The 23,771-nt window shown below is 43.6% G+C and overlaps 1 protein-coding gene across 1 annotated transcript in view; it reads left to right on the plus strand.

Annotated features, from left to right (window-relative positions):
- The first annotated feature begins 1,008 nt into the window (after positions 1–1,008).
- The window catches only part of OTOA (otoancorin), a 70,164-nt gene continuing 47,401 nt past the window's right edge, over positions 1,009–23,771 (plus strand). Inside the window, exons 1-10 of the mRNA XM_040257765.1 lie at positions 1,009–1,107; positions 1,441–1,469; positions 1,562–1,592; positions 1,708–1,735; positions 3,699–3,786; positions 7,497–7,628; positions 11,276–11,511; positions 14,804–14,907; positions 19,170–19,270; positions 21,547–21,731. Of these exons, the coding sequence (XP_040113699.1) occupies positions 1,017–1,107; positions 1,441–1,469; positions 1,562–1,592; positions 1,708–1,735; positions 3,699–3,786; positions 7,497–7,628; positions 11,276–11,511; positions 14,804–14,907; positions 19,170–19,270; positions 21,547–21,731 (1,025 nt within the window). The 5' untranslated portion in view covers positions 1,009–1,016. The remainder of the gene's footprint in view (positions 1,108–1,440; positions 1,470–1,561; positions 1,593–1,707; positions 1,736–3,698; positions 3,787–7,496; positions 7,629–11,275; positions 11,512–14,803; positions 14,908–19,169; positions 19,271–21,546; positions 21,732–23,771) is intronic.

Raw genomic sequence — 23,771 nt, forward strand, 5'->3', positions numbered from 1 at the left:
GAAGGCATGGCAATCTGCTCCAATATTCTTGCCTGGGAAATCCCATGGACAAAGGAGCCTGGCCGACTACAATCCATGGGGTCACAAAGAGTCGGACATGACTGGTGACTGAGGATGCACACACGCAGCAACAGAATACAGTTAACTTCTTCCGCCTGTTGGGGGCTTTAGTATCTACAAAACAGCTCAAACGACGTGGCTCAGAATATTACCTTCAGTCCTTGAGGAGAAACTAGAAAGAAACTAAAGGTCCTTGACACTGTTTAATGGCTAAAGTATTATTATTTTGTCTTGCTTGACTGTTTCCCTTCCTTTCTGCATTTTCTCACTTCTCCGAATTTACTCTTTGGCACTTGGGGACGGCCTAGGAAGCTAAAGTCTTTCTTTACACAAGAGGCAGGCAGAGGACACGGTGTCGGCGGGGGGCGGGGGCGGGGTCCATTCTGGGAAGGCTCCACAGGGTCTGGCTCACTTACAGTGTCTCATTAGTTATCAACAGCATGTTCTTGAAAACTAATATTTGCCTGGTGTACTGCAGTCCATGGGGTTGCAAAGAGCTGGACACGACTGAGCGACTGAACTGAACTGAGCGACACTGATAGTCCTTTAGGTGCTTACTGGCCATTTGTATTTTTTTAAAATGAAGTTTAGGTTCATGTTTTTTCCCTGTTGGCTCGTTCATCATCTACCTACTGAATTGTAAGAGTTCTTTTTATTTTCTAGATGTAAGTCCCTTATCAGCTATAACAGAGTCCATGCTTTTAACCACTCCTCTTTGTTCAATTGAGGGGAATGAGAGGTGGTTTTAAGAATATAAACAGGCCATTATAACTGAGGAGAGAGACGATTGTGTTTTACACCAGCAAAGAAGTTTAGATGGAGCAAGGGGGATGGAATTAAAAACAAAATCTTGAAGGGATTCTGGGTCTGTTTTTCCCTTGTCTTCTGATTATTCTTAAATATGTCTAAAATATACAACCTTTTATCATGTCTGTGCTTGAATTAACTGCAGGAGAATGTCTCAGGAACCTTGGAGATGCTCTCTTTGGCTGTTCCTTTTCCTGAGCCTTGGAGTGGCAAGTTATAGCGTTCCAGGCTCCCGGCAGGGTAAGTCCCGAGGGAGGAGTCATCTGGCACGGTGTCCACACATCTCAGGGGATGGAGTGGGGTTAGGTCAGTTCAGGTATATGGTGCTACAGAGTGTTCTGGGATGTGTGTGTGCCTGTGTGCCCTGTATGCGCCTGTAGGTGTAGAATTTTCAGGGTTATTCTAAAAGGGTTTCTCAAACCAAGATTTCCTCACACTGGCACAAGTATAAAAAAATTCACTAAAAATTTCCGTCATGAGTAACCTTTTCTGGGGGCTCTTTTCTTAACACATCTGTATTTTTGAAGGTCATCCCATTCAATTCTGTTTATACATTCAATGGCTTCGTTGCAGATTTGCACCCATTGTTGCAAAAGATGGCGGTGAGTATTCCATTTTCTTCTAAACAGCATCCCCTCTGCTAAAACCGCCAACTCGTGGATGTTATGCTTGATGTTATCTGTTTGCCTTTTAGGAAGAAATAATTGATGGAAGCTACCTGAATGGTAACATTCCCACTGTCCCCGCTTGTTGCGTCTAAGAATTTCAAACAGGAGGTGCCTGTGATCTCTCTGGAATGATTCCTTTTTAAGTTGTCTTTTCATTTTATTTCCATTGTAGCATTGCTGGATCTCATAAAGTTTCAAAGGTAACTCATCCTAAAGGGGAGGGGGAGGGATGGAATAGATTTTCTTAATGGAAGTCCCTTAACTATAAAAAGTACTATATACTCGTTTATCCAGTTTATCCAAAATTTAGCCAATTCACAAGTGTTTTAGAATAGATACATTTGTTCCATACAGTTTTGGCCCCCTCTGCTGTAACACAAGAGCTAACATTTATTGAGTGCTTACTATGTAGCAGGTACTATTCTAAGTGCTTTATGCATAGAATACACATATAATCCTCACAAACCTCAGCCTCCTCCCACCCAGGTATGTCCTTTTGTTATCTCATTGGATAGAATAATGAAACTGAGGCCCAAGGAGGTGATTTAAGGTTGATTCCCTCAACTGGGAAGTGATGAAGCTCGTGTGTGTATCTAGTAGCCTGGCCCCAGGGCGCACTGTCACTTTATTTTTTTAGAATGCTCTATCATTTTATTTTATTTGGCCACACCATGTGGCATGTGGGATCTTAGTTCCCTGACCAGGAGTTGAACTGGTGCCACTTGTGATGGGAGTCTTAACCATTGGACCACCAGGAAAGTCCCTCACTGTCCCTTTATGTGCTGTTAGATGGCACCCTGTGGAGCAGGGCACTACATAGTAAATATTAACAGATAATTCTAATATAACAAGTACTATGAAGGACAGATGGGAGACTTGGGGCCCCATGACAGGAGCGCTCAATCATATTAGAGTGAAAGATCCCCATAAACATTCTTCTCCCTAAGGTAACTCCAGTTGACAGTATTGAATATATTCTTGCAGGCTAAAATTTTTTATCTGTCTCTAACTATCCATCTATCTAGCAGCACCTATCTATCTATCTATAACGAGAATGTGATTATAAAAGGCCTTCTAATTGTTTAAGGCAGGAGAATTTATCCATTGCCAGCTACTCCATAACAGCTGGAAGCAAAAGTCCCACTCATTCCCCTTTTCTGAGTGAGTGGCATTCCACTGAATGGGTATTACCACCTGTTGAACATTTTACCTGTTGTTGGACATCTGAGTTGTTTTCAATTTTTGGCTGTTATGAATGAAGGTGTGCGTTTTCTGTGTGTTTGGCAATGTTTTAGCACTTTACATGTGTGGACAGATTTAATTCTCACAGTTAGCTATATTACATCGGAGAAGGCAACGGCACCCCACTTCTGGTAGACTACAGTCCATGGGGTCGCTAAGAGTCGGACATGGCTGAGCGAGTTCACTTTCACTTTTCACTTTCATGCATTGGAGAAGGAAATGGCAACCCACTCCAGTGTTCTTGCCTGGAGAATCCCAGGGACGGGAGAGGCTGGTTGGCTTCCATCTATGGGATCGCACAGAGTTGAACACGACTGAACCGACTTAGCAGCAGCTATGTTACATAGAAGGGAAACTGGGGCACAGGAAAACTCAGTAAATGGCCTGAGTCCACACAGTTGAGTGGTAGAGCCAGGATTCAAACCCAGGTTTTGAGCCAACAGGCTTAACTATGCTATTCCAGCCTCTCATGGTATACACAGCATTTGTTTTGTAAATTTGATATAGTCAGGGGGCTTCCCTGGTGGCTCAGCTGGTAAAGAATCCACCCGAAGTGAGGAAGACCTGGGTTTGATCCCTGGATTGGGAAGACCCCCTGGAGGAGGGGCACCTGTCCAAGTCTGTCTGTTTGGATTGTTAATCTGAGTGGATTGTTACAGGATTTAGAATATAGCACACAGCTCTGAAACTGATTATTGTCTTTGAGAGACTGGTGTTTGGGTGGGTTCCTAATACTGGAAACTCCCCTACACTGTGCCAAGGCAACACATCGCCTTCCTCCAAGCACAGAGTTCTTAGCATCCTGGCCCACTCCCACTGTCCTCTCTGAACTTTGGTCCCCTGAACTCTCAGCTAGCAGGGGGACTACCCATCCTAGCAGAACCTGTCATCATGACCTTCTCTGTCTGTCTTTGACTGAAGCTCCCACGTGTGGACGGCAGACCTGTCCCACAGAGTCCTGGCCTATCTGAACTCACGGCACGTTGCCTTCACCATCCCCAGCCTGAAGGTGTGTATCTGAGACCCACCCCTGTGTTCCCCTCTCAGTGCACAGGGATTGCAAACTCAGGAGCCAGGTGAGTTGGAGAACTGGCGGAGAGCTAGTCTTCACTTCTGCAAAGAAACGTGTTCTGTCCAGTTTTTTTGGAAACGTGCTATAAGCTCTTTTGTCTTTCGTTTTTCTACTTGTGATGGAGATATGGTGTCTGTATAGGGTATAGGCTGAGCTGCTATCTCTCAGCAAAGCACCCTCAAATTACAGCAGCTCAGCCATGAAATTAAAAGACGCTTACTCCTTGGAAGGAAAGTTATGGCCAACCTAGATAGCATATTAAAAAGCAGAGACATTACTTTGCCAACAAAGGTCTGTCTAGTCAAGGCTATGGTTTTTCCAGTAGTCATATATGGATGTGAGAGTTGGACTGTGAAGAAAGCTGAGCGCCGAAGAATTGATGCTTTTGAACTGTGGTGTTGGAGAAGACTCTTGAGAGTCCCTTGGACTGCAAGGAGGTCCAACCAGTCCATCCTAAAGGAAATCAGTCCTGGGTGTTCATTGGAAGCAGTCATACTGAAGCTGAAACTCCAATACTTTGGCCACCTCATGCGAAGAGTTGACTCATTGGAAAAGACCCTGATGCTGGGAGGGATTGGGGGCCGGAGGAGAAGGGGACGACAGAGGATGAGATGGCTGGATGGCATCACCGACTCAATGGACATGAGTTTGAGTGAATTTCGGGAGTTGTTGATGGACAGGGAGGCCTGGCGTGCTGTGATTCATGGGGTCGCAAAGAGTTGGACACGACTGAGTGACTAAACTAAACTGAACTGAAACAATTTAGCTTATTTATATTATGTGTAATAGTCCACACCACCCTTATGGCAGAAAGTGAAGAGGAACTAAAAAGCCTCTTGATGAAAGTGAAAGAGGAGAGTGAAAAAGTTGGCTTCAAGCTCAACATTCAGAAAACAAAGATCATGGCATCCGGTCCCATCACTTCATGGGAAATAGATGGGGAAACAGTGGAAACAGTATCAGACTATTTTGGGGGGCTCCAAAATCACTGCAGATGGTGACTGCAGCCATGAAATTAAAAGACGCTTACTCCTTGGAAGAAAAGTTATGACCAACCTAGACAGCATATTCAAAAGCAGAGACATTACTTTGCCGACTAAGGTCCGTCTAGTCAAGGCTATGGTTTTTCCAGTGGTCATGTATGGATGTGAGAGTTGGACTGTGAAGAAGGCTGAGCACCAAAGAATTGATGCTTTTGAACTGTGGTGGTGGAGTTGGTGATGGACAGGGAGGCCTGGCGTGCTGCAATTCATGGGGTCGCAAAGAGTCGGACACGACTGAGCGACTGAACTGAACTGAACTGAGGTGGGAAGTCCAGAGAGGAGAGGCAACTCTACCGCAAAAGGCCACTGGGGAGGCCAGGTTCCTTCTGTCTTGTTGCTTCATCATCATCTAGGCAGTTGCTGCTTGTGTGGTTGAAATAACGTATCCATTCTCCAACCCAGAGAGGGCGCTGTGGGAAAGAGGAAGTGAAGGGTCAACAGCCTCTCTTTAAGGATGTGACCCACAAGTTGCATACTTCCCTCCTGCTCACATTTCATTGGCTTACAGTCCACAGTCACATCTTACTGCAGAGGAATAAGATGAGAGGCCATGTACCCAGATAAAACTTGTGGGCTTCTGTTGCTAAAAGGAATTACAAGAGAGAGGATCTTTGGGTATAATTATCAGTCTCTCAATCGCAGGTCCAGGAAATATTTTTCTTCCCTTTAAATTCGACCATAAGAAAAACAGTAGCGCAAGTGTGTAAATAGATGGCAATGGATATTTACATTAGGGAACAATAGGGCATGGTAGGAACTGCAGTGAGCTGGCCAGTGTCTACCTCATTAGGGTAATTAGTAGACGGGGTGCAATGTTGTGCTCTGTAAAGAGCACAGAAAACTGAAAGAACATTCTTTCAGAATTCAAAGACTGTTACCTGATTCAGCGAAGAGGTCATATCACTTATGAATGAAGTTCCGACATACGTCTCTGTTGTTTCAACTTTTACTGACTTTATGGTGAAGATGAGCATTCGTGTGAGAGCTACGCTGAGATTGCTGGTTGTTAACCACTTACAGCCACTAGACGGAGGTGGCTGGTGGCCTCACGGCATCTGCTTTCTTCATCTTGTTCATCAGTCTGTGTAATCTATAAAGAAGTTGTGCTTGCCCTTTTCTCTTTAGCAGTGGGGCTCTTCATGAAATGTGTATATTTTAACCTGATTTGAGCTATACTCCCTCTCTTCCTGTTTGTATATTCATTTATTCGTTCAGTACCTACTCATCTAGCCTCTAGTCTCTGCCAGGCACAGTTGTAGACACTGGAGACTCAGAACAGGTAGTCACCTTACCACCCATGTGGGCCTTTCAGTCTAGAGGGAGAGAGATTGAGTAAACAATTCTTCAACTCATTCAAGACATAGGATAATGGCTGGCACTGATTGAGAACACTTTACGTACTCATTTACTCCTTGTGATATAGGATTAATCCTTACTTACATAGTAAGTTTGACTCTTGTCCCTACTTTTCAGCTGAGAAAACTGAGACCTGGAGATACTGTTGCCCATTTGTCAAAACCCAGGAATCTCAGTTAAATTTGACTTGCAGATTAATAACAAATACATTTTTTAGTATAAGTGCGTCTCATGCAATATTTGGGATATACTTATGCTAAAAATTATTAGTTGTTTATATTTAATTCAAATGTAGGCAGGCATCCTGTATTTTATCTAGCAATCCTAGTTAAGGAACTTGCGTGAGGCTGCACAACTAGTAAGTGCCAAGGTGGGGATTTGCACATGGGTTGTCTGGTTCTGCCATAAGGGTGGTGTCATCTGCATATCTGAGGTTATTGGTATTTCTCCTGGCAATCTTGATTCCAGCTTGTGCTTCTTCCAGCTCAGCATTTCTCATGATGTACTCTGCATATAAGTTAAATAAGCAGGGTAACGATATACAGCCTTGACGTACTCCTTTTCCTATTTGGAACCAGTCTGTTGTTCCATGTCCTGAACTGTCTGGTTCTAGAGCTTATCTTTTGTCCATGATGCTTTGCTGCCTTTCTAGAGCATTTTTATTTAAGGAAGATTTAGAAAATAGCTCCCCAGATAGCAGAGGAAATCTCCTTTAGGAGAAACTGCTGGCCTGTGCTCCTTACCCTGGAGGGGATGCCATAGCCAGTTCATGCTGCCTGAATGTTGCTTCTGTGCAGAGGGTTTGGAGCATGGCAGAGGGTTTGGAGCATGGCAGAGGGTTTGGAGCATGGCAGAGGGTTTGAGCAGTGACCATCTGGGCATAGTAAAATATCTGAGTAGAGGTCAGCTGCTCTGGACTTGAAACCTCAATTGCCTGCAGGGACCAGGCAGCTATGGCTGGAGGGTGGTGATCAGGAAGAGTAATTACAGTGAGCGACTGCCCCTTGGCCTGTTGATTATTATACAGAAGGGGATATGTGTCCAGCACTGCCACATCTTTGTGGATTTTTGTGAGGAATTTCCTGAATTTTAAATGTTGGCAGCTCATTAAAAATTTTGGAGTCAACTCAGCCAAATGCGTGCAGGCTGCCAGCTTGCAGTCCCTGCAGGGAATTAGGTGGCTTGGCTGGGTGCTGGCTGTGTGCTCCTGTCCTGTCCTCACTGACTCGCCCAACATTCCATGTCCAGGCAGCCATGGAAAACCTCCTGGAGCAGCGTTTGTACCAGCCCCAGAAGCTGCTGGAGGACCTGAGGGGGACAGATACTCAGCAGTTCCACACCGCCATGAAATGCCTCTTAGAAGACAAGAAGGACCGCCTGGTGAGGCTTTGTTGGCATCCTGGGAGTGGGGGAAGTCCAGGGCATTCAACTTGGTGCTTGTCAAGTTGAATGGAATTGAGCCTCATTCTGCCTTTCTTCATTTCCTCCCTGAGAACTCCTTGGGACCTAGATTTTCTGTCTTACTTCCTCCAGAGTTCAAAGGAAGTGCCTTATAATTCATATTCTTATGGTAACTCAGATAGTAAAGAATCCACCTGCTATGCAGGAGACCTGGGTTTGATCCCTGGGTTGGGCAGATCCCTTGGAGAAGGGAAAGGTAACCCAATCCAGTATTCTTGTCTGGAGAAGCCTGTGGACAGAGGAGCCTGGTGGGCTACAGTCCATGGGGTCATAAAGAGTTGGACCTGACTGAGAAACTAACACTTTATAAGTACTAAGAAATGAAGGATGCCCAGACCAGCCAGTGTAGAAACTGGCAAGACAGTTCATTGGGCTGTGCAGCTGGAGCTCTCCCAGCTCAATGCAGCTCTGAACCCTCAGGAATGCCACCTGCACACACTCGCACTCTGTCCAGGGTCCTGGCCTAAGCCTTACCAAGATACCGGTCCTGGTTTGAGGGGATTCTGAAACCTCAAACGAACAGAAATTTCTTCTTTTCTAGTAGGTATAATCCTTCCTCAATTTCAACTCTGTAAAAAAATGCTTTGTAGTTAAAAGCAGTCTGAGGAAGGCTGGTATAAAAATATTTTGATCAAAAAAAAAAAAAGGTATTGTAAAGGCACAGTTGTGGCAGTCAGCTTTTTGAAAGTTACTTGTGAAGCATTTATCATACCCTAAATTTGCGCTCTTTGCAGACTTGTGCACATATGCTCTGCTTTCAGAATAAATCTGCAAATTATACACAAAAGGAGGAAGCTTTTAATATAGATATTGCATTTATAAATGATCTGTATTAGAATATAAAAATCTCCAGTTATATTCAATTACTACCCATGTTGTACAACAGGTACCTTTTATTTTAGTTGCTAACAAAAGGCTACACAACACACACACACACACAAAGAAATGAGGGGTACTGAGGAGTCCCAATAGTCTGGCTTCATAAACACCCATGAATGATTACTGTGTACCAGGAGACACTGGGTTCTAGATGAAAGACTGTCTCTGCCCTCAAGGAGCTTATGGTCCAGAGGAGACAGAAACAGGTAATTTCCACAAAATAAGGTTGGCTATGTAAGAGCAAAGCAAGGCCTCTGAGACACAGAGAATCACTGGGAATCAGAAAGGTGAGGTTTAGAGTTTCTCAGAGACAGTTGAAAGTGGAGCAGCATTTTCCTAAAGGAATTGAAGCATTTAAACATTTTAATAATCATAAATTAATTTCAATGTCTGTTATTAAAATACACATCAAAACTGTGAGTTTGATGGAGATGTAATTTTTCCTTTTGAAATGAATTTAAGTTTTAAGAAGGGTCAGTTTAAAGTAAAATATAAACTAAATAATTGTAAAGGTGATGAAAGATATGGCAAAAATGAGGATGGTGGCCTATGAAAATGATCTGGATTAAGGTTTATTGAGGGTTTACCATGTGTCAGGTATTATCTTGAAGGAATGATTAGTGAGCTGTTTCTGTAGAGGGCCTGATAAGAAATATATCAGGCTTTGTAGGCCATACAGTCTCTGTCACAGCTACTAAACTCTGTGGTTGTAGTGTTAAAGTAGATGACAGGTAAATGAATGGAATCTGGATGTGTGCCTATAAAACTTTATTTACAGGAACAGGCGGTAGGCTGAATTGGGCCCGTGGGCTGTATTTGCCAACACTCTTCTAAAGGTTTAACAAGCCAGGACCTTCTGAAATAAGGATAACTAGAATCTTACCATTTCAGTATTCAGATGAGGAAACAGGCTTGGGGAGGTTGAGCAAGTAACTTCAGGTTACAAGCTTGAAAGTGGCAAATCTGAGGTAAGAACCTGGGTTCCTGACTCTCAGCTGTGAGCCCGTGGCAAGGCCCGCAGGCTCCTTCTCAGAATAAAGTGTTAACATCTATACAATGAAATGCAAAGGATGATAACGGAAGTTGATTCTATTGAAAGACAGTTATCAAAATACGTAAGACAAAGTTGGGGGTCAGTAATTCTTGAATACTTTCAATAGTAAGGTTTAGTGGTTGGTCTAACAGCTTCTGTAATTTTGGGGAAATGTTGAGTGTAAGCGAGATTTCAAGTCATTTACAATAACAGTAGTGAGTTATGAAAGTGTTTGTGATTTTTAGTGATGACACATCAAAGCTTCTTGCTGGGTCAAAGCCACCTTGCTGGCTCGCTGCCTGTGTTCATCCTTGAAGGAGATTCTGGGGGTCAGTTCCACAGCTGTGAAACAGAGGATGCAATTCCCTCCACTCCCCACCCCTAATACTATCCACAGACCCCTGCCTCAGAACCCCCAAGTTACACTCTTAACCATTGCACTGCTTGGCCCCAACTGGCAATGACGGAAGTTAGGAAACTTGTAGACGTGGTTAGATGAGCGGGCTTGGATTCAGTACCCTTGTTTCAGATCCCAGCTTTGTGCGCCTTTGGGCAGGTTGTCTAATCTCGCTTTTGCTTCTTATCACCTGTGATAGTGAGTTAATTATAGCATGTAATGTTTGCTGAGCGTTCACTAGGTACCAAGCACTCTCCATTCATTAAATCTCATTCGGTTTTTATAAATCTAGGAGGTAGGCACTGATTTTTATCTTCATGCAAGAGGAAGACACTGAGACTTCAAAAGGATAAGTGACTTTACGCAGGGACACACACATATAAGTCAAGGGCCTGGGCTTTGAACCTAGGAATATCTGACCCTCAGACCTGTGGGTCTCAACCTATAGGACTGTTGTGAGAATAACAGGAGAGTATGCATGGTTGCTCCATGCTTGGCACAGTGCCTGGCGTGTAGTGCATACTCAGTAAATTGTGGTGGTTATTTTTGGAAGGCATGTTGGTGAAGGACAGAGTTGTGAACAGTCAAATTTTGCCTAAACTCTGCAGCATTCCTGGGGTCTGTGGTCCAAAGGATGTATTCAGTCATCCTAACAGGCTATTTCTCAACATCTTCTGTGTACCAGGAATCCCACTGGGCACATGGCATGGGCCTCAGCACTTTCCTGGCTCAGCCTCATCTATACACTGAAATCAGATGCCAGGGCTCCACCAGAGGCCGGTGAAAGCAGGTTCTATGGTGGTGCTGGGGATCATCTCCCTAGTCATCCTTATGTACAGCCAGGGTTGAGGTCCACTGGCTTGGAGGAAAGACAGGTTTGTAAGCATTTCTAATCACAGAGTTTGGTTCAGGATGTTCTTGGAAGCCCAGAGTGGAGGGAGGTTTGATTTGACCAGAGTAGGACATCAGAGAAGACTTTTCTGTTTCAATGATGACTGACCTTGACCTGAAAGAATCAGCTGGAATTTGCTGAGACAAGGAGGTGGGGATTCCAGCTAGAACAAAGGCCTGAGGTGTGACAGTCATGATGTATCTGGAGAAGGACAAGGCATTCTGTAGGTGACAGAAAAGTCTAGAATATTTGACATAGCAGCATAGCGTTTAATAGTGGTCCTGAATTTCACCTCTGCTGCTAAGCGTGGTCCCGCCCAGTGTTTCCAGATTGTGAGGCAGCCCTGACTCCTGCCTCTCCTTTAGGAGCTGGATGACATCGTTATTGACTTGGGAGAGATTCGGAAACAAGCCTTGCAGAGCCCGGGTGTGAACCGCAGCCTGTTTCTCGTTGCGCTGGAGAGGTGTTTCCAGGTGCTGAACCCCCTGGAGTGTGTGGAGATCCTGGGCATGGTGCTGAGGGGATCTTCAGGCCACTTGCTCCAGCCGGACATCGCGGAGAGGCTCCCGCATGACCTGCGCGAAGACGCCTTCAAGAACCTGTGAGTGTCCTCCCCTCAACCGGCTGACTCCACTCGCTGCCCCTCAGAGTCTGTCCTGAGGTCAAGGAGATAACACATGAGGGAGGGGAGAAGGCAGGTGAGGAAGGGTTAATATTCGAGGTCAGTTTAGAGATGGCTTGATTAAAACAGTCTCCCGCATTTTAGTCATTCTGGAATCATCCTCATAATTTTTGCCATATTTGTATACTGCCTGTATTATTTATTTTGTGTATTTAAAAAATAGTGATTCATTCTATTTGCTTAAAATATCTATATTAAAAATAAAAAATGATACATGCTACTGTATATAAAAGAGATAACCAACAAGGACCTACTGTATAGCACAGAGAACTAGATTCAAATTTGGTAACAATCCATAAGGGGAATGAATCTGAAAAAAATAGATATATGTATGTATAACTGAATCACTTTGCTGTACACTTGAAACTAAGGTAACATTTTAAATCAACTATACTTGAATAAAATTAAGTAAATAAATTTAAAAAAAGTAAATATGGTATAGTTACTATAAATGGGAAACCAGTATCATTTGTCTTTGTTGTTGTTTAATTGCTGTCATGTAAGGAATCATAAAAATAAATACAACAGCAATTTAAAAGTGTCATTAAATCCTAGCCAGATATATTGCTCTGAGCTTGGGACCTGTTCTCGGGTAAAAAGGAGCTGAGTGTGTGTTGAAGACTCCCTAGCGCTAAATTGAGACTTTCTCCTTGAGAGGAAGCAGGACTGACAGACCACTGTTGGATCCAGGAGCTCAAATGACACCATCAGCAACATCTGTTTCTTTATCTCTCAGCTCTGCCCTCCTCTGCATTGGCCTTGCTCCCAGGCAAGCTCTCTCCACAACGGAACATGGGCAGTTCCAGGCCCCTCCTCAGAGTGCCTGGTCCAGAGGACTTTCCCAGCGGTTCCAAGCAGAGTCCTAGACCTGATTCTCATTGGTCCAGACTAGGTCATGTGCCCAATCTTGAGCTGATGACTGTGGCCAGTGGGATCTGGTGAGATGAATGGCTTGCATGTGGGTCACAGATCCACCCAAACCACATGGATGTGGGAGAAATGTCATTTTCCCAAGAAAAACTGAGGTGCTGTTAATGCAAGAGAGGGGGTGGATGCTTGACAGTCAAAACTCAGATGTCCAGCACAAAAGCTTTATCGCTGAATAAGAGCCCAGGAAGAGATTTTGGGCCCTACAGAGAGAAAGACAGCAGAACAATACAGGTTTAACCCTGCATGACTCCAGGTTCTCCTCATCACTGGGGAGTCCAGAATATGCCCCCACTTCCTGGTTCCCGATGAGCCTCATTTAATCCAACCTCTTCTTTCACAGATGAAGAAACTGAGGCCCAACAAGGGGACGATATACCTGAAGAGACCCCATAGGGCTTGACTTAATCTGAACTCAAGCCAGTTCTCCTGAACCTCAGTTTTGCCTACTTCTTACTCTACCTTTCTGCTTGTGAGGATGTTGTCATTAACCCCATTCCCATTTTTTCAAATGGGAAAGTTGAGGCAGTGAGATTGAATAACTTGACCTAGGTCATGATAGAAAGTGAAAGTGAAGTCTCTCAGTCGTGTCTGACTCTTTGCGACCCCATGGACTGTAGCCCACCAGGCTCCTCCGTCCATGGGATTCTCCAGGCAAGAATACTGGAGTGGGGTGCCATTTCCTTCTCCAGGGGATCTTCAGGGCCCAGGGATTGAACTCAGGTCTCCCACATTGCAGGCAGACCCTTTAACCTCTGAGCCTTAAGTCCAAATCCCTAGGTCATGATAGAGCATTGTTACAAATGGGCAAGCTTTCCCTTAAATGATGTTTACCGTCTTTTCAGAATTACTGAATATAGCTATCTCCTGTCCCTTTCACCCCCTCTGCTGTTATGAAAAACAAAACAACAACTGAAAGAGAGAGAGAGAAAGAAGAGGAAGAGGAAGAAGAAGAACCAGAATAAGAGGAGAAAGAGGAAAAAAAACAAGAAGGAGGAGGATGAGGAAGGGTGAGGAAGAAAAAGAAAAGAAAGATACAGAGAGAAGACCCTACAATGGATTGAAAGTTTGTCTCTTCACATATAAAATGACTGGCGAATGGCTATTTGGTGAATTGATTTTCAGTGGTAGGTGGAATTGAGCGAAGTCTTCCGAGATGAAGAGACTCAACTGTTTTGCCAGGATGAGCCAGAGGGGTGATCAGTGCCAAATGCTGAAAGGTCAACTCATATTGGACCAAATGGAACTGCTGGGTGTGGTGACAAGGAGGTCATTTGGGATTTGGGCCACAGGGAGTAGCGTGGCAGTGGGGAAACCAGATGACCCTGACTTAAAAAGTGACCAAGACACTTTATACCCACAGGCTGTCTGAAATTGAAATGTCAGATACTAACAAGTGTTGACAAGGAGGTGGAGAAATCAGAACCTTCAGACACTGTTGGTGAGAAAGTAAAATGGTGTAGCTACTTTGGAAAGTAGTCTGGCAGTTCCTCAAAAGACTAAGTATAGAATTGTCATTTAACCCAGAAATTCCACTTCTGGGTCTACATCCAAGGAAAATGAAGCATGTTACACAAACACTTGTACGTGAATAATTATAGCAGCATTATTCGTAATAGGCGAAAGGTGGAAATAGCCCAACTGATGAGCAGATGAAGAAAATTTGGTATATTTGTACAACAGAATAGAATTTGACCATAAAACAAAGTACTGATGCATGTCCCAACATGCATGAACCTTGAAAACATCATGCCATGTGAAAGAGGCCAGATACAAATGTGACATATTATAGGATTGCATTTATCTGGAATATTCAGAAGAGGAAAATCTGCAGAGACAGAAACTACATTAGTGATTTCTAAGAGATGGGGTGACTAGAGGTTCAGGGGTGATAGATAAGAGTACAGGGCTCCTTTCTGAGGCACGAAATGGGTTCTAAAATGGCTTGTAGTGATGGTTGGAAAAGTCCATGAATATACTGAAAATCATTGAGTTGTGTACTTTAAATGGACAAATTATATGGTACACAAGTTACAGCTTAATGAAACTGTTATTAAAAAAAAAAATGACCAGGTGGTTGGGAAATGAAGATCAGTCCTTGGCAGATATTTAAATGTGATGCAAAGAGGAAAAATGGGGAAATAGCTACATATAGCAAGGGGAGTGGGAAAGGCTTAATGACAGCTTAACCAATGACGGCTTTGTGTGCGTTTGCTCTTTGGACCCTGCCTGCAGGCCTGTGTCTGTTTGTTTCTTAACTGATACCTACGTTTGCGTCGTTTAGGTCTGCGTTGTTCAAAGATCTCTATGACCAGACCTCGGCCCACGCCCAGAGGGCTGTCTACTGCTGGATGACTGGGGTTCTGAAGACATCCTCCAATGTGACTGGTGAGCCCAGGCCTTGAGGTGGGAACACTTTTTAGGCAGAGTCCATCCTTAAACATGGTGATGCTTCATCTCTATAAATAGGGATTTGATTTCATTGTCACTTAAGACTTCTACCTCTCTCAGCTTCCAAAAAGGACGTGATGTGGCTTGTGGGAAAACACACACACCCCATTTCATCAGTGCATTTCTCACATGTTGAAGTCTCTGCAGTAACAATCCTCTGCATCATAGGATCAAAGGTGTGTCCTCGTTTCTTAGGAAATAATAACAAGTTTACAAGTTCAGAATCTGTGTTAAAAATCTATATCAAAATGGGACAATATAGTTCTATTAAAGAAAATCTAGACAGTAAAGCCCAGAAATTCAGCACTAAGCTTCCTGGCAACCAAAGCAGAAATAGGCCAGGATTTATTTGACCGATGTTTATTTTTTTGTAAATTAATTAATTAATTTTAATTGGAGGCTAATTACTTTACAATATTGTAGTGGTTTTTGCTATACATTGACATGAATCAGCCATGGGGCTACTGATAGATGTTTATTAAAAACCTACTATTTCCTAGAATAGTCAAATTCATAGAGATGGAAAGTAGAGTGGTGGTTGCCAGGGGTAGGGAGAGGAAGGAAAGGAGAGTATGGAGAGTTACTATTTATTTATTTCATTTTGTTTATTGGCTGTGTTGAGTGGCTTGTGGGATCTTCGTTCCCTGACCAGGGATTGAACCCCAGGCCCATGGCTGTCAAAGTGCTGAGCCGTAGCCACTGGACCACCAGGGAATTCCCAGAGTTGCTGTTTAATGGGTACAGAGTTTCAGTTTTGCAAGATGAAAAAGTTCTGGAAAGGGATGGTGGTGCTGGTTGCCCAGCAAAGTGAATGTATTTAATGCCACTGAACTGTGTACTTAAAAGTGATTAAGATGGAAAATTTCATGTTATGTTTATTTTACTACAATTGAAAAAAAAAAGAAGAAAAGAATAGCAATGCAGATTAGTAATGCAAACAATTTCACAGGTAATGTCAACTTGTTGAATCTTTAATGTTAGTAATGTAAACAGAATAAACTCAACACCTAAAAAGAACCCACTGGACTTACCTGGTGGTCCGGTGGTTGGGACTCCAACATCCAGTGCAGGAGGCACAGGTTCATTTCTTGTCGGGGAACTAAGATTGCACATGCCCTAGGGTGTGACCAAAACTTTTTTTAAAAATCACATTTATTAAAAAGAAGCCTACTATGTGTCAGCCACTGGAGATACAGAGGAACAGAGGACAAGTCTTTGCTTTACAGAGCTATAGTTTTATTGTGGGTGAGAAGGTGGAGAAAACTTTTAGGCAAGTAAATAAAAAGAAGAGAGAGAGAGAGGATATAGATATGAGTAGGGCTCTGCAGAAAATCAAATTGGTTGATGCCGTGGAGAGGGTTACTGCTTTAGACTAGAGCAGGGCTTGGCCATGGTTTTCTGTAAAGGGCTAGAGTAAATGTTTTAGGCTTTGTGAATGTAACAGAAAAGCAGCCGTAGACAGCAAATAAGTAGGTGTAGCTGCAGCCCAAGAAAGCCTTATTTACAGACACTGATGTGTGAATTTCATGTAATTTTCAAGTGTCACAAAATATTCTTCTTTTGATTTTCCCTCAACCATTAAAAAATGTAAAAACCAAGCTGAAGTCTGTGCAAAAAGAGATGCTGGGTGGGTTTGGCCCACAGGCTGTAGTTTCTGACCCCCAGATTAAGGAGTCAGAGAAGAGCTCTCTGGGCAGGCGACATTTGGTTTGAAACCAAAATGAGAAATGGAATAAGACGCGTGAGGCTCTGGAGGAAAAGTATTCCAGGCAGGGGAAGCAGCAGATAAAAGGCCTTGAGGTGGAAGTGAGCCTATGTGTGTGGGGGAGACAGAGAAAGCCAGTGGGTGGAAGTGGAGGGAGTGCCAGCCAGTCCTTTTCCTGGAATTCAGCTCTGAGATTTTTGTATAAAGAAACATTAAAGAGTGGAATAATAAATGTCTTCCATGCGCAGCAGAATTCCCTCTGCCTGGTGCATAATTGTGACCTCTGGGAAACTGAATCTCACACTATGTAACCTGGGAAATTCACTCAACTCACTCACTAGATTCTTGTTGTTTGGTGGCTAGGTCGTGTTCAACTCTTTGCGACCCCATGGTCTGCAGCATGCCAGGCTTCCCTGTCCTTCACTATCTCCTGGAGTTTGCTCAAATTCATGTCCATCGAGTTGGTGATGCCATCCAATGACATTATCCTTTGTCATCCCCTTCTCCTCCTGCCCTCAATCTTTCCCAGCATCAGGGTCTTTTCCAGTGAGTTGGCTCTTCACACCAGGTGGCCGTAGTATTGGAGTTTCAGCTTCAGTATCAGTCCTTTCAGTGAATATTCAGGGTTGATTTCCTTTAGGATTGACTGGTTTGATCTCCTTGTTGTCCAGTGAGACTCTCAAGAGTCTTCTCCAGCACCACAGTTCTAGACTGTAGACTTCCCTTAAGTCCTTGTTGCCAGAATGTGATTAGAGACAGACTCTCCTAAAATCCCTATGTGGTATATTTCATTATTAAACTAAAGTGAATTAAAATGAATTCTATTTGGACTTTAAACTTTTTTTTTCATGAAGTTCCTTGAGGTAACTCGAAATACTTTGGGTGTCAAAAATATCCTGAATTTGGGGATCATTGATCTTCAGAAATATAGTTCATGCTTAATAATTAATTAAAAATGGACATCTCAACTTAGTTCTTGGTGAATTTAATGGCTCCCCCCCAGAATTATCTAGCCTTCGGGGCCACCCTTTCTTCTAATAACCAAGTCAGGTGTTCAGAGTTCCCATCTAGAGGCTGTTTACCTGTGCTTACAGCAACAGCTGTGATTCCTGGGTTGGGGAGGCACCCTCTTGTTCTTGTGATGTGGTCCACAGATCAGCTGACCCCACCATCTCCTTTGGGCATCAGCCGTTGTCCAAGGCTTCTTGCAATAGCTTTTGGTGACTGATTCATGGCACCCTAAAAATGCTCCCTGCTTTTTTCATTTCCGTCAAATGCTGCCAACGCAATGTTGTACTTTGTAAATCTTTTACTGGAGGTGGAGGATTAGGGGTAATGGCAGCCAATTCTAGTTCACTGAAACTTAAAAAAAATTTTTTTATTTTGGCCTCACCCCACAGTTGGGAAGATCTCTTGGAGAAGGGAATGGCTACCTACTCCAGTATTCTTGCCTGGAGAATTCCGGGGACAGAGGAGCCTGGTGGGCTATAGTCCGTGGGGTCACAAAGAGTCAGACAAGACTAAATGACTTAACACTTTCACTTTTACTTTTTCACAGCCTGTGGGGGCCTTAGTTCCCCAACCAGCGATTGAACCCTTGCCCTTTGCATTAAAAAGTGAATTCTTAACCACTGGACCACCAGAGAAGTTCCAGTTTACTGAAATTTGAATTTGGATCCTGGCCATGATTGTTCCTAAAATCCCACTGACATTCGCTGATGGGGAATTTCAAATGTCTGAACAGATGATCAAGTTCTCTGGGAATTCAGAGAAGAGAGAAATTATATTGCTGGCTGAGGAGATGAGAGAGGGCTTCAAGGAAGAGAAAATATTTGAGCTCAGTTTTTAAGGTTGGGTTTGGAGAAGGCAATGGCACCCCACTCCAGTACTCTTGCCTGGAAAATCCCAAGGATGAGGGAGCCTGGTAGGCTGCCATCTATGGGGGTCGCACAGAGTCGGACACGAATGAAGTGACTTAGCAGTTGGAAGCAGAAGGGTTAGGAGAAAGGCAGTCTAGCTGTTGGGAAAGTCCCAAGAGAGGAAAGATTTGGAGACCATTAAGGGTGCATACAAGAAAGGGCAAATGGTTTGGGTTGGCTCATGTATGCAGTGATAATCAATAAGGAAGATAAGGATTGTTACTGGCCGTAATAAAAGAATCAAATATATTTCAAGTTAGTAACTAAACCAAAAATGAAACTATATTTTGTGGTCTTAGTATTAAGAAATAATCTGCATTTCTGACTAGTTCCCAAGTGGTGCTGAGGCTGCTGGTCCAAGGAGCCGCACGATGAGTAACGAAGTGGTGGACATCCGCCATTGCCTATGTAGAGTGTAGCATCTCGTAAGCAGAGGGCTCTCAAAAAATGGCTGTTGAATGAATTCATGGATGCAAAAAGAGGTCCTGATAGCAAAGATATTTTTGACAGTCATTTACCAGTGCATAGGCTTTTATTTATTTACTTTTTAACCTCTGTTTTGTCTTTTTTTGCAGATGACTCTGTTTCATGGGTCAGTGCAGAAAACTTATGGATTTTGGGCAGATACATGGTTCACTTATCCTTTGAAGAAATTATGAGAATTAGTCCCATAGAAGTAAGTTTGAAAAATACATTTACATGTCTCCATCACCAATACATCTGAAGTAAGGTGTGTTCTGGACTTCCCAGGTGGCGCTAGTGGTAAAGAACCTGCCTACCAATGCAGGAGAACTAAGAGACGCGGGTTTAATCCCTGGGTTGGGAAGATTCCCTGGAGGGGAGGGCACCGCAACCCACTCCAGTATTCTTGCCTGGAGAATCCCATGGACAGAGGAGCCTGGCGGGCTACAGTCCATTAAATCACAAAGAGTCAGACACGACTGAGTCGACTTAGCATGTACACAAGGTGTGTTCTAAACCTCTCATGTTCAGCCAGCCAGTTGAGGTGCCCTGGAAATTGAACACTCACCTTAGCTCAATATAACTTGAGCATCTAAAGAAAACTCCTGAATAAGGCCTCAAGCAGTCAGTTGCTGGATTGTGTTCTAGTGTAGAAGAGCTAAGAAAACAAAAAGAATTGTGGACAACTAAGGCAGTTCTGATGTCAACAACATGATCTAAAGGGAAGGTTGGCTATGAACCAAAGGTCATTTAAGGGTATTTTTGAACTCAAGAAATGCCAAGGATCGTAGCTATAGAGTTTACGGTCACTAGAAGCACAAACCCAAGTCAAAAGCAACATGGATCGATTGCTACTTCTAATTTATGGCTACTTCTATTGATAGCTACTTCAGCATGAGCGATGATTGGACTTTAAAGTTTACAGTGGAGAAGTGTACATATTCATGGTGCTTAACTCACTGCTCAGGAATTACTCTCCTTTTCCTAATGTTGTTCTGATGATACTAAAATCCCTTGGGAGGCATGATTCTAGAACTCAGACTCCAAGGAATGCTGCCAACAGGGAGGCTTTCATAAAGAGTTTGGGGCTTGCCACCAGTTTGTACCCTGTGTGCCCTAACTTTCTCCTGGCCAGTGAAAGAAGTGTCTGCATCAAATGACTGGCCCGTTCAGGGACTGACTGACCCAACCACGTCTGGTTATTATGAAATCAGAGGCAGAAGTAGGTTCCTCTTTCTTTAAAACAAATATTTCCTTACTTGGCTCTGCCAGGTCTTGGTTGCAGTATGCAGGATCCTTAGTTGTGGCACGTGGGTCTAGTTCCCTGACCAGGTTTAGAACCTGAGCCCCCTGCACTGGGATCATGGAGTCTTAGCCACTGGACCACGAGGGGAGTCCCTAGGTTCCTCTTTTTACCTGACAAGCTGGGAATATTTCAGATGTCTCTCAGTTTCATAACCCTCAGTTATAAAATGGATTAGACCTCCATTTTACTTTTTCAAAGTTAAGTGAATTTCAGAAAGTCGAAAGAGGTTAAATTCTCAGCAAACTGGGCCCCTAGCAGGGACTTCTTGAGATCCAGGGGCTGTTCACAACATTTCTTCATCTTCTAAACATGTACAGAAGGGGGGTGAAGCCACAGGGTACCAACACTCAGAGGGAATTTCTTATGGAAGAAGAGCACAATCCATGAGGGAGAGACAGCTTTATGAAATCTTTAAGTGAAGAATAACAGTGCCTCAAAATATAGGAGACCTCAGTGTGACCCTCTTGGACACACAGGCAAAAAGTGAACAATAATAGAAAGAACCTGAAGAGTATAGTTAATAAAGTGGAATGTATTATGTATATATTTACATAATGTGTGTTAAATATTATGTAAACATGTATTTACATACATATTGTATACATATATCCAACTTTATATCTTACAGAGAGAACACATATTCTTTTTTTAATCACCTGTGGGTCATTTACAAACTGATTTATCTATTAAAAAATTCTGATTCCCCAAAGCAAACAATTTGTGGACCACATTCTCTGACCTCAATAAAACAAATCTAGAAATAAATATGCAAATATTAGCTTGAAAAAAGTTCAACAGCGCATATATTAAAAAAGAAAAACTTTCCTAAATAACAGGTGGATTGTAGAAGAAACAAGCAACGGTTACAGACCATTAGGAAATCAACGTCACTTACAGTAACCAAAGAGGAAATGGGATGAGGATCGATCGATTAGGAGTTTGGGATTAGCAGATCCATGCCTCTATATATAAAAAAGATAAACCACAAGATCCTATTGTATAGCATAGGGAATTATATTCAATATCTTGTAATAAACTATTACAGAAAAAAAAAAAAGAAATCAATGAAAACGAGGAATGGGCATCTCCAGGTGTCTGGGGGTGGGGCGCAGCACAGGCCACCGGGGCGGGGCTTCACAGGGCTCCTGTAGCCCCTCACTGATCTTCCCGGCCTCCTCCACCAGATTGGGCTGTTTATCAGCTATGACAACGCCACCAAGCAGCTGGACACGGTTTATGACATCACACCTGAACTGGCCCAGGCGTTTCTGGAGAGGATCAGCTCCTCCAACTTTGACATGAGGAATACCTCTACCATCCACAGGCAAGGGGTGTGGGCACTGGGCCCCCGCAGCTGTTTCCCACCTAGGCATCAGCTTCCTCTGAGCAGCAAAAGAGCTGGGGAGGAGAGGGAGGTGGCTGATCCATCTCTTTGAATTGTCCCACGTCTCTGTGCATGTGAGGGAGGTGTTTCCCCAAAGAGATCCCTTTAAAGAGGTTATGAAGTGGAGAAGAAAACAAAATGCTTTTAAAGCATCTCCTATGTGCTAACATTTTATACAGCCTTATCTATCAAGTGCTAAGATTTCAGCTCTAAGCACAGAAATGGAACTTTTGACATTCTTGGTATTCCCTCCATTCCAAGTTGTAAATGTGTCATTTACAATTGGTTAGGTTGAGTATTGGAAATAGCTCACGGGCCTCATATTTGTGAACCTGTTGAATCCTGGACCCTCAGGCAGGGAGCCCTGGCGTGAGGTCAGCTCTAGAATTTAATGATTGTAACCTGATCCCCAGGAACTGGTACCATTTCCAGCAGGGAAGGGCCAGGAGCTGTGTACCTGGTGACCCCAGAAAGGGTTTGAATGTTGGGGTTAACTGTGCAGTGTGGAGGGGTGGTGGGCACCGTTCACACATCCTCTCTCCATCTCCCAGGGTCTTACTGTCACAGATCTTCCTCTGACAGCATCACATGACATTTTCCAAAGTCAACTGCAGAGAATATTCTCATATAGAACTCTTACACGCTCTTCCCCTGTCCTTAGTAATTTTCACTCAATAGCATGGGCCCTATTTTTTCTAGTCAGTTCAGTTCAGTTGCTCAGTCATGTCTGACTCTTTGCAACCCCATGGACTGCAGCAGGCCAGGCCTCCCGGAGTTTACTCAAACTTACGTCCATCGAGTCGGTGATGCCATCCAACCTTCTCATCCTCTGTTGTCCCCTTCTCTTTCCACCTTCAATCTTAGTACACAAAAAATAGTTTAGTGATTAAGAACATGGGGCCTGGAGCCAGAAGTCCTGGGTTTGATCCTGGCTCTGCCACTTAAAAGTTGTATGATCTGGACCTCCCTGTGAATCTATTTCCCCATCTGTGAAATGGGAGCTAATAAGCTGCCTGTTTCATTAAGACCCTTGTAAGGATTAAGCACATTTGCACATAGAAAGTGCTCAATAAATATTACTTATTCTTAACATGGTTATTAATGTTCGGTCTTCACTTCCTCTGAGTAATTTTTTCTCCTTAAACATACTTTAAAATTCTTTCCCTGAGCTGGTTGCTTTGCTGGGGACATGTCTGAGAGTGTCAGTGATTGATCATGGCCAACTAGGTGGTCCAACCATGCTAAGTCAAGTAGATTCCGTACTAATGCTAAGAGCATCCATTTCAGAATAAGTGCTTAGCATCTATCAGGAAGTATGCTAATCACTTGGTATGCATCTTCTCATTTAGCTCCCACAGTACTCCTTATTCCTTCATTCACCATATTTGTTATGACGTACTATGATGGGTGGAGAAGGCAATGGCACCCTACTCCAGTACTCTTGCCTGGAAAATCCCATGGATGGAGGAGCCTGAAAAGCTGCAGTCCATGGGGTCGCTGAGGGTCAGACACGACTGAGCGACTTCACTTTGACTTTTCACTTTCATGCATTGGAGAAGGAAATGGCAACCCACTCCAGTGTTCTTGCCTGGAGAATCCCAGGGACGGGGGAGCCTGGTGGGCTGCCGTCTAAGGGGTCGCACAGAGTCGGACATGACTGAAGCGACTTAGCACCAGCAGCAGCAGCTATGATGGGCAAAGGAAACCTCCCCAATAAAAGTCTAGAGAGGCAGGGTTATGGTAGAGTGTGCCCTGCACAACTGTGTGTAGCTTGCAGAGAAGTAACTTGCTGGAGGTCAGCTGTCTCACAGTTGAGCTTCAAATTCCAGTTGGGGGTGAAGTTATGTTCTTAACCAATAGATGCAGTGCTTCCAGCTAGACCAGGGTTCAGATCTCATCTCTGCTCCTACATTGTTCTGACTCCTGTCTTTTTATTTTCTTTTGAGGCATCATCATCTAGGGGTGTTGGTTGTAAAGCACCCTGGAAATAAACTTCTGCTTCAGAGAATCCCTCTGGGTGGGCAA

The sequence above is a fragment of the Oryx dammah genome, unplaced genomic scaffold, assembly GCF_014754425.2.
Source record: "Oryx dammah isolate SB20612 unplaced genomic scaffold, SCBI_Odam_1.1 HiC_scaffold_2, whole genome shotgun sequence".
NCBI lineage: Eukaryota > Metazoa > Chordata > Mammalia > Artiodactyla > Bovidae > Oryx > Oryx dammah.